Source organism: Colobus angolensis, unplaced genomic scaffold (assembly GCF_000951035.1).
Source record: "Colobus angolensis palliatus isolate OR3802 unplaced genomic scaffold, Cang.pa_1.0 Scaffold74, whole genome shotgun sequence".
Taxonomy (NCBI): Eukaryota; Metazoa; Chordata; class Mammalia; order Primates; family Cercopithecidae; genus Colobus; species Colobus angolensis.
This window is the reverse complement of record NW_012121154.1, coordinates 12,556,329-12,570,480: the sequence shown is the minus strand read 5'-3', so window position 1 is coordinate 12,570,480 and position 14,152 is coordinate 12,556,329. Positions and strand designations below refer to the sequence as shown.

Below are 14,152 nucleotides of genomic sequence, written 5' to 3'. Positions count from 1 at the left end.
CGATCCAGGATGAAGATGTCATTCCTTTTAAATGATAAAACGACCTTTTGTTTTTAGATAACTGGCTGGTTAAGAATTTCATTACAAGGCTATGAATTTCCTAGGCACCACTAGAATAGAGGTGGAACATTTGAAGAAAATGTAAGCTGTTGAAGTGTGCTTAGAAAACCTGAACGTCTGGTCAGAGTTATCCATCACATGTTCAGTAAGAGAGAACAAAGAAAGTAGTAAACACAATTGAGTATGTCCGACAGAAAAAGTGTCCAGAAGTCACAAACTGATACCTGATATGGCAGAAAAACACTGCATATTATAACCATCAGCTTTTCTGCACTCAACCTAAAGTCCTTTGGAACCCATTGAAAATTACCTTGCTCATTTTTGAAGGACTTTTACAAGTATTTTGAGAAGTATCTGGGGATGGACATTCACTTGTAGTTGTGGGTTCTGGATTTTCAGGATCAGGGTCTATAAAGCAGAAGAAACCTATAGTAAGTGTAAAATTACACAATAAACACTGTTTTAACACCACAAAGCAACGTACATTCTACTATCCAAACCAACTTTTTATAAAGGCTCTCTTTTGTCTGATTTTAAAATGTGTTAAAGAATAACATTATCGGTCATCTGCTTACTGACCTTCCATAAGCTCACTGAAAGAAGGGACTGGGCCCTTAGCTTGCAACTGGGGAATGTGATTTGAATGAGATGAAGGTGAAGACTGAACATGACTCGGTGAACATGAGACACATGGTGATTCTCCCCCTAGAGATGAAGCAGAGCAGACCCAAAGAGAACATTAGAGCTGCAAAGAACGAGGATGCAGATTGATTAACTGACTCCACTTTCTGGTGAAGGAACAAGCTCACTTACCACTATCTTTATCTTTTCGGTGATCGCTGAGAAGTAAAGCTCTCTGATAACTCCTTTCTCTGACTTGTTCCACTGAAGTTGAGGCAGTCCTTTAAAAGAAAAATCACATTATCCTCTATTGAAAGAAACTACTGCTAGCTACATTCTTTGTTGATTCATAGTCAACATGTACTGTCAGACCAAGGCTTTTGATCTACTGGGAAAATACTTTGGTGTTAACTTTTGAAAATAGTTAATCTTGGCAGGGCACGGTGGCTCACGCCTGTAATCCCAGCACTTTGGGAGGCCAAGGTGGGCAGATTGTGAGGTCAGGAGTTCCAGACCAGCCTGGCCAGCATGGTGAAACCCCGTCTCTACTAAAAATACAAAAAAAAATTAGCTGGGCATGGTGGCGGGCGCCTGTAGTCCCAGCTACTTGGGAAGCTGAGGCAGGAGAATCGCTTGAACCCGGGAGGTGGAGCTTGCAGTGAGCTGAGATCGTGCCACTGCACTCCAGCCTGGGCGACAGAGCAAGACTCTGTCTCAAAAAAAAAAAAGTTATCTTCTCTTATTTTGCTGATTGCTCCCAGAACTGAGATTATTATCCTTATCTGAAGGACTCAATTCCTTTGTCTCCAGCAATTTATTGGTGAAAAGAAGGCAAGGAGTTGAAGATAATGTATTAACATTCAGAATGTCACTTTTTTTTGGTTACCAAAGGCACCAAAACATGCCCCTAACAAACTGCTATCAGGATTGCATGCTTTCAGGTGGAACGGGGACCAAGGAGCAAAGTGAGTGTGGCCGCCTGCCATTTGCCATGATCCATCCTATATACAGCTGCTCCTATTCCTTGTGAAGAAGCACTAACCCTGGTTGTTCTTTCAAGGTAACTGGTAGGGGTTATAAAGGAAGTCTGCAGAATTGTTGACTCTGATAAAAATTCTTTGGAGAGGATATTTGTGTGTAAAGAATGAATAAATTACCAAGGAATAAATACAATCCACATTTAACAACACAGGCCATACACAGCTGGCTTAAAATCCTATTAGCAGAGAGAATCTTTTAAAATTGTGACCACAAAGCACAATCAGCTTAGCCTTGGGAGAACAACAATAGGAAGAACACCTGAACAAAAGCTTGTTTTTTCCAGAGTAGCATTACTTCAAATGGGCTTACCATTGAACTTCTGGTTCATTCTTCTCACTGGCAGTAGCATCCTTAACAGGGCAGTTATTGCTAGTTTCTTCAGAAGTGGCATTATAAACCATAGCTGGTGTTGGTAAAGGTAGGCTAGCAGTGTGTTCCACCGGCTCCCCATTCTCATTACTGCTGGCACAGCCATCACCATTGTTGCTCAAGCTTCCACTTGCATGGGGTGATACACTAATGAGTGGAAAGTTCTCTGTCTTAGAGCCACTTTTCCTAGCTTCACGTTGTCTCTTACGGTATTCTAATAGAGAAACCTTAAGCAAGAAAGATAAGAAAAAGCAAATCTTTTATTCTTGTTTTTTATGTCAGAATCAATGCATTCTTTTTTTGTCTACAGAATTACTATATTTACATTAGGAAAATTATTTTAATTGATTCTGAACAAATAATTAACAATTATCAAATGCCTACTATATTCCAGGCATTGTACTTAGATGATTTACATACATTATCTCATTTATCCTCACAACAACCCTAAGAAATAGGTATATTATCATCCCCATTTTATAGATGAGGAAATTGAGTAACTCACTCACTCAAGGTCACACAGCTGGTGAGTGTTGGAGCCGGGATTCGAACCTAGGTCTTACTTGAAAGCCCGTGCTCTTTCCACTATACTACATTGCTTCCCACAAAGTTGCCAACTGGACTCTGTTATAAAAATTAAAAGCACACATCACGAAAATTCTTGGACTTGCAAAGCAATAAGCCTACTAACAAAGTGCTATAGTTTCTTTCTTTTGAAATAAGGCATTCTAATTATCTCAGTACGTCTGCCAACCAAATAATGGGAAATCAGGGAACTGAGTATTTAATACATAACTATTAGTAAAATAAAAACACATCCATGGCCTAAATACTACAGATGTTATAGATGAGGAAAGAGGCATTTCCTCTATACACAGGTGTTTTGCTCAATGTACAATAAAGGTAATAACAAATATTATTCAAGTCTGTGTTTTTGGTTGGGGAGTGCCTAGTTTTAAAAAATACTCATTTGGTGAAATAAATCATCTTGAGATTTCTCTGAAACCATGCTGCTTACAAGGATTTCCCATATTACTATAATTTTTTACTTTTCTGTAAACATTTTCTAATTAAGCCAGCATTTACAAAAGGTTTAAAAATATAAAAATGTAACTTTCATAACTAAATTAAGAATGCCTTACATAATACATCTAACTACCAATTCCCCTCAGTAGTAGTATGAAAAAAAACTATTAAAAGGACTATAAATTGTTAAATTTGTAACCTTTTTCTTTTGTGGTGGATTCTGGGGTGTGCAATTCCCGTCGATCAAATTGTCATTAACAGTCCGTCCGAAACCAGATACAAGCCCATCTTCGGAAGTACAAAACACAGCTGTTTCCATAAACATGCCTCTAGTATCATCCTGCATCAGGCACTTTGACTCACTTATTCGGAAGCCTCCTCCAACCTCCAACTGATGAGAGGGTGTCAGGTCCCTTAAGTTGGAGTTCACTGAGAAGTTAACTCCTGTTCTGTCAGGGCTCTTTACCCAGGAAGAATATATTGTGCCCCGTCCAGAGTGAGTCGAGTCCAGCTGGCTGTTGGGCTCAGCCCTGTCATGTGCAGGCGTTTCCAGGGTTTTATGTAGGGCAGTTGGCTCAACTGCATCGAGTCCCAGCTGAAGATCTGACATCGGTTCCTTTTCTCCAGGGCACTGCCTGTTGACTTCAGTCCTACTCCTAGGGCTCATATAACCAATAGTCTTTATTTCTTGCAGACCCAGTTCAGTTAAATTAGAATTTCTAAAAGGCCCCAATGTTAACATGGTTGAAGATCTGTCATATCCCTGTTTACAAATTAAAAAAAAAAAAAAATTATACAAATGATCACATCTTGGGACTATTTCAAAATTTACTAGTAATTTAAGCAAAACAATGTAATAGGAAAAAAACTACCAATTCACCCTTTTTAAGTTAACTTCTTACCTCTTGACTATAAGTGCGTCTCTTTATTTCTGGAGAACTTTCTGGGGAAGAAATATTCTGTATATAAAGAATTAGAATTGAAAATTTAAAAATACGTAAGTATATCCATAATAATTATACAAACGAAAACAAAATGAAAAAATACAGACTTTGGTTTTAGATCTTGCTTCCTATTTCCATTCCCCAAATAAGACTGCTTTAAAATCAATTTGATACACACATTTAGTCTACTGTGTATATCAGTAAGATGAAAGTTATGCTCATTTTAGTAAAAATAAAAACATCTAAATTCATATAAATGAATGTTTCTGATGTTTAGTTTCTTACAACCTGTTTCTGTATTCTCAGCACACTAGTTGTTAAAGGAGGGGAAAGAGCTCTTCAAAGAAATCCCATCCCCCCAGGTGTTGAATTTTTTTTTTTCTCCATTAAAATTTCTCACCTCAAAGTGCATGGTATTTCCTGGTGTACCAGGAGTTACTGGGGTAACTGGTGAATATATGGGTTTATAACCATTTCTACAAGTTTCATCATCTGATTTTATCCGTGGAGGCGTGGCAAAAGATGGGTCCATAGGAGTAATATCGGTGTGAGTTGGTGTAGCATACGGGGAAGGAGTAGGTGTGGAGGTTTCTGAGTAAACCGAATCTAGCAACTGATAAAATCTTCGTTTTTTTAGTGGTGTAGTTAAATCTGTTGGTGAAATAATAATCTGTAAGAAATTACGCTGTTGCTATTTGTTAAAATCTGTTTATGTCACATTCTGGGAAAGATAAAATATAAACAATGGCAGTTATGACTTTTACCCCAAAACTAAATTTCACGATTTTTTAAAAAATGGTACTAATATGAAGCAGTGCCCCCGCTCCCTCCCTAATTAACAAGCATTACCTTGTCTGGAGGGATTATAGGCCTAGGGTTCTCAAAGTAGCTTACAAGTACTGATGTTACTTTAACTGATTTGTAAGAGTCCTTGTCTGTCTGAAAAGCAGCCAGTCCAAAAGCCTTTAAAAATTCATAAACCCCCAACATACATGATATTATGAACTGGTATCTTCAGCCAAAAATTACAGAGGACAGAAAAGAGAAAATCTATACAACAATGTGCTTCTCTTCTAAAGTGCATACCAGTAACTAGAATATGCCTGTTATAAAGCTATATATATGCCTTGCCACATTTCTCAAACTAAAACAATTCTGAAAAAAATTCTACCTGGAAGGGAACAGCTGTCATTTAATAGTAGTGGACTTTTACTTTCACCATTGACTGCAGGACTTCTGGATCTTTCTTGACAGGGTGAATTAAATCTATGTAAAATTGCTGAATTTTCTTCTTCCAGAGCTTGTTTCAACCATCGCTGAATGAAACAGAATACATGAATGAATAGGAATCACTTTGTACCTGTTTATATAGCCTGTAAATACAGAGCTGATTCCAAAAGCATTTCACTACCATGGATGGTAGTAAGGAATGAGTTGGCATTTGGCTCATTCTACATTTTTACTTCCAAAGAAAATTTTACCTTCTTGCATGAACCAGAAATGTTTTCAGTAGGTTCTTTTCTTCTCCTTTTTTCTGAAAGGAATGGTGAAGTAAATCTAATATAATGCTTAGGAGTAGAGTATACATGGGGGCTGTAAGTGAGACCTGGTAAAGAATTGAGTTGTGTAGCTAACACTTCAGGATCTGTAGTTATGCGTAGAGGCCTTTCTGAAAGGCTGTCTGAAGGTTTTCCTGTCTTCTCATTCTTCTCACTTAACCATTCATTGACCAAGTGCTAGAGAAAAGAAAAAATTTGGATCGTTATATATGTAATTCCAAATTCTACTGAATATTTTAGTATCAGATTTGAAATTGGTATATTACCTAAAATGATCAATTGGGTAATTTAAATCATTCATATATGATCAAAATATCAGTATGTCCTTTTACATTTCCTTGGTTATCTACTGTTATTCTGAAACTTTTTACCCAATTATGTTGTAGAACCAAACATATGGTTGCTTTTTAAATATTTATATTACATGAAATTTATATTACTCTTTTTTTTTGAGACAAGGTCTCTGTCATCAGGCTGGAGTGCAGTGGTGCAGTCTCAGCTTACTGAAGCCTCCGCCTCCTGGGCTCAGGTGATGCCTCCACTGCAGTCTCCCGAGTAGCTGGGACAAGGTGCTCACCACCACGCCTGGCTAATTTTTAAAATACTTTGTAGAGACAAGGTCCGCTATATTGCCCAGGCTGGTCTCAACCCCTGGGCTCAAGCAATCCTCCTGCCTCAGCCTTGCAAAGTGCTGTGTTTACAGGTGTGAGCCATCGTGTCCAGCCAAGCTTTTTAATATAGTTACAACTAGAGACATGTCAGTACCATTTTATTAAACACACTAAATTTAGGTTTACTACTGCTTCTATTATAGGTATAAAATGTTCCATCTGTTAGAAAAATCTGATTTTAGGCAGTGTTTTCCTACACTAGCTGCCCATCAGAATCTCCTGGAGATGAGGACAGTGCACAGTACTTTTTCTGAGAAAGGGTGAGTTGCCCAGGCTGGAGTGCAGTGGCTTGATCATGGCTCACTGTAGCCTCAACCTCCTGGGCTCAAGTCATCTTACTACCTTAGCCTCCCAAATAGCTGGGAATACAGGTGTGCACCACCATGCCCGGCTAATTTTTTTGTTTTTAATTTTCTGTAGAGACAGGGTCTCGTTCTGTTGCCCAGGCTGGTTTTGAACTCCTGGGCTCAAGTGATCCTCCCTCCTTAGCCTCCCCAAATGTTGGGATTGCAGGCATCAGCCACCACATCTGGCTCACGATACATATATATTTAAAAGTCACCATTGACAATCACTGATTTAAGGGGTTTGGAATATCTCTTAAGGTTCTTGTGCTTTGAAAATTTTCATAGTTGTTAATTCTGCTGATTCTCTGATCTACAACATACATAGTACAGTCTTTATTGGCTGAAGTGTAAATTACTACTTCATATTGTTATCTAGTTAGCAAATGATATTTTAATTTCTAAGTATAAATTTAACTTATAGAAAATGTGGCCGGGTGTGGTGGCTCACGCATATAACCCAAGCACTTTGGGAGGCCAAGGCAGGTGGATCAGACGGTCAGGAGATGGAGACTATCCTGGCCAACATGGTGAAACCCTGTTTCTACTAAAATACAAAAAAATTAGCCGAGTATGGTGGTGTGCGCCTGTAGTCCAGCTACTCTGGAGGCTGAGGCAGGAAAAGCACTTGAACCCGGGAGGCGGAGGTTGCAGTGAGCAGCGATCACGCCACTGCGCTCCAGCGTGGGCAACAGAGCGCGATTCCATCTCAAAAAAAAGAAAGAATGTACAGAACTTAGTATATATAAATATGCACATGTATACACACTCACACACACATAAACACATTTTAAAAATCTACCCATCCTTTTTTCCAAAGGTAACCACTATAAACATTTTAGCATCTTTTCTGTCCCTCTATGTATACAGAACTCCATTCCTAGGACAGCAGTAGAATGCAGTCTGGAGTCTGGTTGTGGAGTCTGAAGCCAGACTGCCAGGAGGGTGAATCCTGGCTTTGCCATTCACACTGTGACCATGAGCAAGTTAAGTAACTTTTTTATACCTCTATCTGTAAAAGAAGAGTTGTGATAGAACCTAGTTCTATAAATAGGATTGTTGTGAAGATTAAAAGTTCAATAACATACATAAAGCTCTTAGTGTTGTAATGAATGAGGCCTTTAGGGGAAATCATGATAATTTGGTACTCTGTCAAGCAGTATGTTGTTTAAAGTAACAAAATCTGCAGGCACAAGAGGCTTTTTAAGAGAATCAGATAGGATGTAGAAGACTACATCTCAGACCAAGGATGTAAATAAATTTATAGTACAACTTTGTTAAAAGTTTAATAAAGGGTAGGGATTATGTCATATTTGTAATTGAGAAAGTAGTTTCACTTCTTTTAAGCCTGAGGTTTTTTCTTTTCACTTTACAAAGAATTTTTTGTCCATTGTTACAGGCAAATATTGGGTTGCTTAAGCCATGGTGGTGCAGTAAGGCGAGCACAGACTTTGAATTAGAAACAACTGTGTTTAGATTGTCTCTAATGAAACCTGTGACTTTGGCAAGTAAATTATTTAATTTGTGCTATTAAAATATAATCCTGGGTTCATACTAGAATTTTACTAAACGTACATGTCATGGTTTAGCAGCATGCCTACAAACTGTACTGAATTAGGTAAGAACAAAGACAGAATAAATGAAATTTCAAAGTAAAGTGTGTGAGAAGTATACATTCGTGATCTACCCCTAAACTGTATAAGGATTACCACAGTTTGGTATCTCTGCCCCAATCTGCTGTACTCTAGTCAGAGTGGGAGATGAAGAGCAGCTTCATTAGGATGTTCTGTTATTTCTGATCTGAAAAAGCTCAGCTTGTTTCCCATAATTGCTAAAGTCTGACAGTAATGAGTAGTGTTTTAAAGATTTTTATTAATAATTACACCTAAAACTACTCTTATAAATTTTCATAGTACATTCTGTGGAAATCAACAATTTCTTCACATTTAATTCTTATAATCTACCTATACAATGAAATTTATAAAAATATAAGTAAAGGATAACACATCTAAAACCAGTTTCAGAGAAGTATATATTTTGTACATAAAGTAGACAAACTTATTTAAAGAAATCATGAATTGCAATACTAAAAAGTCCTGATAAACTGAATGTAACTTTATCTTCACAGTAATGCAAACATTTATATTAATTTTACAGTGGTGGGATTCTCATTCTTATTTTAAAAATCTGCAAGTATAGGCCGGGCGCGGTGGCTCAAGCCTGTAATCCCAGCACTTTGGGAGGCCGAGACGGGCGGATCACGAGGTCAGGAGATCGAGACCATCCTGACTAACACGGTGAAACCCCGTCTCTACTAAAAAATACAAAAAACTAGCCGGGCGAGGTGGCGGGCGCCTGTAGTCCCAGCTACTCGGGAGGCTGAGGCAGGAGAATGGCGTAAACCTGGGAGGCGGAGCTTGCAGTGAGCCGAGATCGCGCCACTGCACTCCAGCCTGGGCGACAGAGCGAGACTCCGTCTCAAAAAATAAATAAATAAATAAATAAATAAAAATCTGCAAGTATAAAAACTGCGTCTTATTCTGTTCATTATGAGATCTTAAAAATCCAATTTTTAAAACACCAATATAACTAATATAAGAAACTGTTAGAAAAACAGTTCTTACATTCATTAGAATCATACCTTCTTTGTTTTGGGGTACTTTGTAGGACATTTATTAAGTGCTGGAACTTCAGTTTCAGTAATTATTTCTGCTAGTGCAGTTTCAGTTTCTGGTTCTATTGTAAGTACAGTATTTTCAATATCATTTTGTTGTGAAGTAACTTCTATATCAGGAGAAGATGGCTGGATATCCGAACACATGCTGACAGTTCTGTGTCTCCGACGCTGCTGTCCAATGTGAGTCCTACTCCGAGAAAAACTTTTTCTCTGTTTAGTTCTATTTACTTTGGCAGGGGTTGGCTTGCTAGCATTTTCTTCTTTTGCTTGTTCCTAATTCAAAATACAACCGAATGGAGCTTTTTATACTACATATATATATATAAAGTTTAAATATAATAGCATTAATCTACTTCAGAAGCCAACTTTCCAGAATGTATGAATTCTGTTATATAATAAAGAACAGAAATAATATATAGTCTTAGCTCAAACTGAAACTCCCACAGAATCTGAAAAATGCTATTAAAAAGCTAATAGACATTATTTTAAATTCCTTATAAGTAATTAATGCAAGTATAGAAATTTTATTTGAAAGTGTTTAAGAAAATAAAACTAGACCTGAATAAGTAATACCTGAATAACTTCAGCATCACTGACAATCTGTGTATCTTTACATTCAGTTTTAACTTCAGTTTTGGCTGTGCTGATCCTTTCCAAAGCTTGTTCTCTTCTTTTCTCTCTCTTTTCAAGTCTGGCAAAAGCTTGCAAAATTGCTTCCATTTTTCTTTCTTCTCTTGTCTGTGAAAGTTAAAATTTAAGTGACATCATAAATATCATTGCTCAAAAGTAAAATTAAGTCCAAATGTGTTTGTGATAAATTTTAAAAATAATTGCTATGATACTATTAGCAAACTATTTCTATTGGTGGATATGGGGAGAAAAAACATTTCTGTTCATTCAAGACCTTTCAGAATTCCCATCATCTTGGTAAGCCCTGTTACTACAAGTATTTCATGAAGGAAACACTTGGATGATTGACTGTTAAGGGGTAAAGCAAAGCAAAAAAAGACTCAAAAATTACCTTGTTTTACCAAACTGAAAATCTTTTAATAATACAGAAACCAGCCTTTTAAGAAAAGATCCAAAATCCCTAAGGTAATGATATGCTGAAAAGGTAAAATTCATATGCACTTGAGTGAGTATATTATTGACATACTGCAGCAGGATGTTGTGAGGTAAAGTCTTGCATTTAAAAATTACAACTGTCATTTGGTAAGTCTCTGTGACTCCAGGCAAGTTAACCTTTCTGAGACAGTAAGATGTAGGTAATAAAACTTGCACTTCTCTGAGTTGTTATTTGGTTCCAACAGAAAATGTGAGGGTTTTTTTTGTTTGTTTTTTTTTGAGACGGAGTCTTGCTCTGTCGCCCAAGCTGGAGTGCAGTGGCCGGATCTCAGCTCACTGCAAGCTCCGCCTCCCGGGTTTACGCCATTCTCCTGCCTCAGCCTCCGGAGTAGCTGGGACTACAGGCGCCCGCCACCTTGCCCGGCTAGTTTTTTGTATTTTTTAGTAGAGACGGGGTTTCACCGTGTTAGCCAGGATGGTCTCGATCTCCTGACCTTGTGATCCGCCCGTCTCGGCCTCCCAAAGTGCTGGGATTACAGGCTTCAGCCACCACGCCCGGCAGAAAACGTGAGGTTTTCAAACAGTAGTTGGAAAATTGTAGGCATTCCGTACGTTAGTTATTATTTCTACTTTAGCCTCTCGCCCTTCATTGTAATTCTTATAAGGTATTCCTCTACCTTCTGTTCTTCCTGTCTTACACTGACAATTCAAGACAGGGACTGAGAAACAGCCAAGTGTTCCTTTGAGCATCAGTTCTCTATCCAAAGAGAACATTAAGAGCAAGACCCAGAGCCTTGACCAGTGGGCCTGGCAGATGCTTCAGCTCTAAACCAGAACCAGGAACCACATCCATCAACTGTCCAGTTCTTCAAATGAAAAGAACCAGGTCCTGAGGCTCAGATCCATTTGTCTTTCCTCCTTTATTACCATCGATGTGAGGAAGAAAGCTCAGAAACTCAAGGCCTGGATGCCATAGTCTTCTCAATATTGGAGCTTTAGTTCCACTAATTACCAGCAGAGATTCAAACCTCAAGATACCTACACTTTGGAAACTACTGTTTACCTGTTCCTATATTTTTGTTGTTGTTGTTGTTACACTCAGCAAGGGAACAAAATATTATGTCAACAAAAGTAATAATACTTATAAGTTTCTAATTTGTTACAGCAAATTGTCATATTGCAAACATGACTCTGAGGAAACAGGTCCAAAGAGGTAAGGTTCTTTGTTCATGGATTACATATCTGCATCTCACTTCTCCTAGCCTGGGATGGGCAAACACTAAAATAGCACATGCAAAAGATGGTTCTACTTGTTCACTGGAACTGCAAGTTTTACATCTGAGTTCTTTCCTTAGAAAATTCCTTATTTTGGGGCTTTTAAATTACCTTTACCCCTTTTTGTTGTGTGGTTCTCTGTAAAACTGTTTTTATCAGGGCTTCTCTAAAACCCTGAATTTAGAAAAGGAGAAATTTGGAGTAACTAAAAAGATCATTTTCCCAAACTGCGCTTTACCTGATGAACCTGGTTGGAGGGGAGGGATTAATTACTATGGTTATTTCTTTTCAAAAAATTTAAAATACAAAATTTGGGGAAAGTACATTTTTCCAGAAGAAACAAACTTGTCTTGGCAAGAATCACTGTATGTGTAAAAGAAAAAACTACCCACAAGGCGGGCCCCAAGGAAGATGCTTTCTGTAGTATGATTATCCTGGGTGTTCTAAGGTAAATATGAATTTATGCCAAAAGAGTCTGACATAGTCCAGTATTTTTTTGTTTTGGATAGTAGGAATAAGGGTCACAGATAAAACTATGATATAAACATTCAATTAAAAAATCAAACTCCCCTGTAAACACTAGAGCTAATTTAGTCAGAGCAAAATCCTGTATTGAGATGGTTCATAATCTAGGGTTGATCAGGATCTTAAAAAATGTGGTCCAATACTGCTGAAGAAACCAAAGCCCATGTGTATTAAGTGATTCATTCAAAAGCAGAGCCATAATTATTATGCAGGTTTCCTGGCTCCTAATTTACTCTTCTTTCCAATTACTGCCACTACGTAAAGCAAAACCCTTCCTATATTACTACAGCTGGGTAAGAATAAAGCTGAAAGCACTAAACATTTCCTAACAGCTTTAAACCTAACTTTATCTTAAAATACACAAATATTGTGAAATATAAACATGCCTGATTTTCTACATTTATTTTAAATTTCTTAAAGGTCATATGTCATTCAGCTTTTCTAGTCACCATTACATACAGTACATTCTTTGACACAGGCATATAGTACATATTTAAAGACAAAATTTGCCGCCCATTTTATAGCTGTAACTGAAAAACAAGTTTTATTCTTTGAGGTAGTTACAGCTGACTATCTAGAGATAGAGAAATTAGGAGTCCTAATTGACCCCAGCAGACTTTCCATAGTCCCTAACACCTGTGCTATATAATCTAAACTTCAAAGATTTCCCATGAAATCTATACATTATTTTTATGACATGTATCTTAGTTTATGGTTTTACAAGAGTAAATACAGAGGATTGTAATTTCCTATAAGCAGTCTGCTTAGTAATATCCCCATCATAAAGCAAGACCCCCATCTCCACAAAAAAATTTAGGCGGGGCGCGGTGGCTTAAACGCCTGTAATCTCAGCACTTTGGGAGGCCGAGGTGGATGGATCATGAGGTCAAGAGATTGAGACCATCCTGGCTAACACAGTGAAACCGTCTACTAAAAAAACAAAAATGAGCCAGGTGTAGTGGCGTGCGCCTATAGTCCCAGCTACTCAGGAAGTTGGGGCAGGAGAATCGCTTGAACCTGGGAGGTGGAGGGTGCAGTGAGCTGAGATTGTGCCACTGCACTCCAGCCAGGTGACAAAGCGAGACTCTGTGTCAGAAAAAAAAAAAAAAAAAAAATTTACATTAGTGGAACATGGTGGCATGCACCTGTAGTTCAGGCTACTCCAGACACTGAGGGAGGAGGATTGCTTGAGTCCAGGAGTTGGAGGCTGCGGTGAGCTACTGATCACACCAGTGCACTCCAGCTTGGACAACAGAGCGAGGCCCTGTCTTTTATCTAAAAAAAAAAATAGGAAAAGGAAAGCCAGAGCCCACCTACAAAATCACCCTATCCTTTGGTCTTGAAATAGAGAAATTAAATGATTCCTTGCTCAAAAAAAGTGTTACCCTTTTATATAACGAAGATTAACTTATAAATCTAAAAAGATGGGTAAGATTATTTGTTACCAATAAAAATCATTCCAAAATAACATGTATGGCTTGTGTGGTGTCTCCATTTCTTCTATCATGTGATGGAATTTATACTCACAGCACTCTTTATTATTTTGATACTCGTTTGTTATTCCCTCTACCCCATTCTCTACGAAAGCTTCTCCAGAGCAGTGACCTTGCCTTCTTTGTTCATCTGATACTTCAAATGGCAAGCTCTCACATTTTTGTTAAATGAGTAAGAACTGTATGTACATTATGTCAAGCACGTATCACTGTTACTTGAAGACATGTAACGAAGCATTTCAACAATTTTGGAAATCTTGAATTTATTAGAAGGCAGCTAAAGCTGATTAACCTCATTTTGTTTGAACTGTGTACCTAATAAAAATAGGTGGCTGGGTGCAGTGGCTCTAGCCTGTAATCCCAGCACTTTTGGAGGCAGAAGTGGGTGGATCACAAGGTCAGGAGTTCGAGACCAGCCTGGCCAACATGGTGAAACCCCATCTCTACTAAAGATACAAAAAATTAGCCAGGCGTGGTGGTGG

At 38.0% G+C, this 14,152-nt stretch overlaps 1 protein-coding gene across 2 annotated transcripts in view; it reads right to left on the bottom strand.

The window, feature by feature from the left end:
* KMT2E (lysine (K)-specific methyltransferase 2E) overlaps positions 1–14,152 on the bottom strand; it is a 100,623-nt gene that overhangs the window by 3,742 nt on the left and 82,729 nt on the right. For both annotated transcript variants that reach the window (XM_011927755.1, XM_011927756.1), the window contains 11 exons: positions 9,886–10,050; positions 9,277–9,585; positions 5,543–5,797; positions 5,233–5,377; positions 4,462–4,712; positions 4,020–4,076; positions 3,317–3,880; positions 2,032–2,318; positions 874–962; positions 640–765; positions 371–468 (listed from right to left, as the gene is read on the bottom strand). In XM_011927755.1, the coding sequence (XP_011783145.1) occupies positions 371–468; positions 640–765; positions 874–962; positions 2,032–2,318; positions 3,317–3,880; positions 4,020–4,076; positions 4,462–4,712; positions 5,233–5,377; positions 5,543–5,797; positions 9,277–9,585; positions 9,886–10,050 (2,346 nt within the window). The remainder of the gene's footprint in view (positions 1–370; positions 469–639; positions 766–873; positions 963–2,031; positions 2,319–3,316; positions 3,881–4,019; positions 4,077–4,461; positions 4,713–5,232; positions 5,378–5,542; positions 5,798–9,276; positions 9,586–9,885; positions 10,051–14,152) is intronic.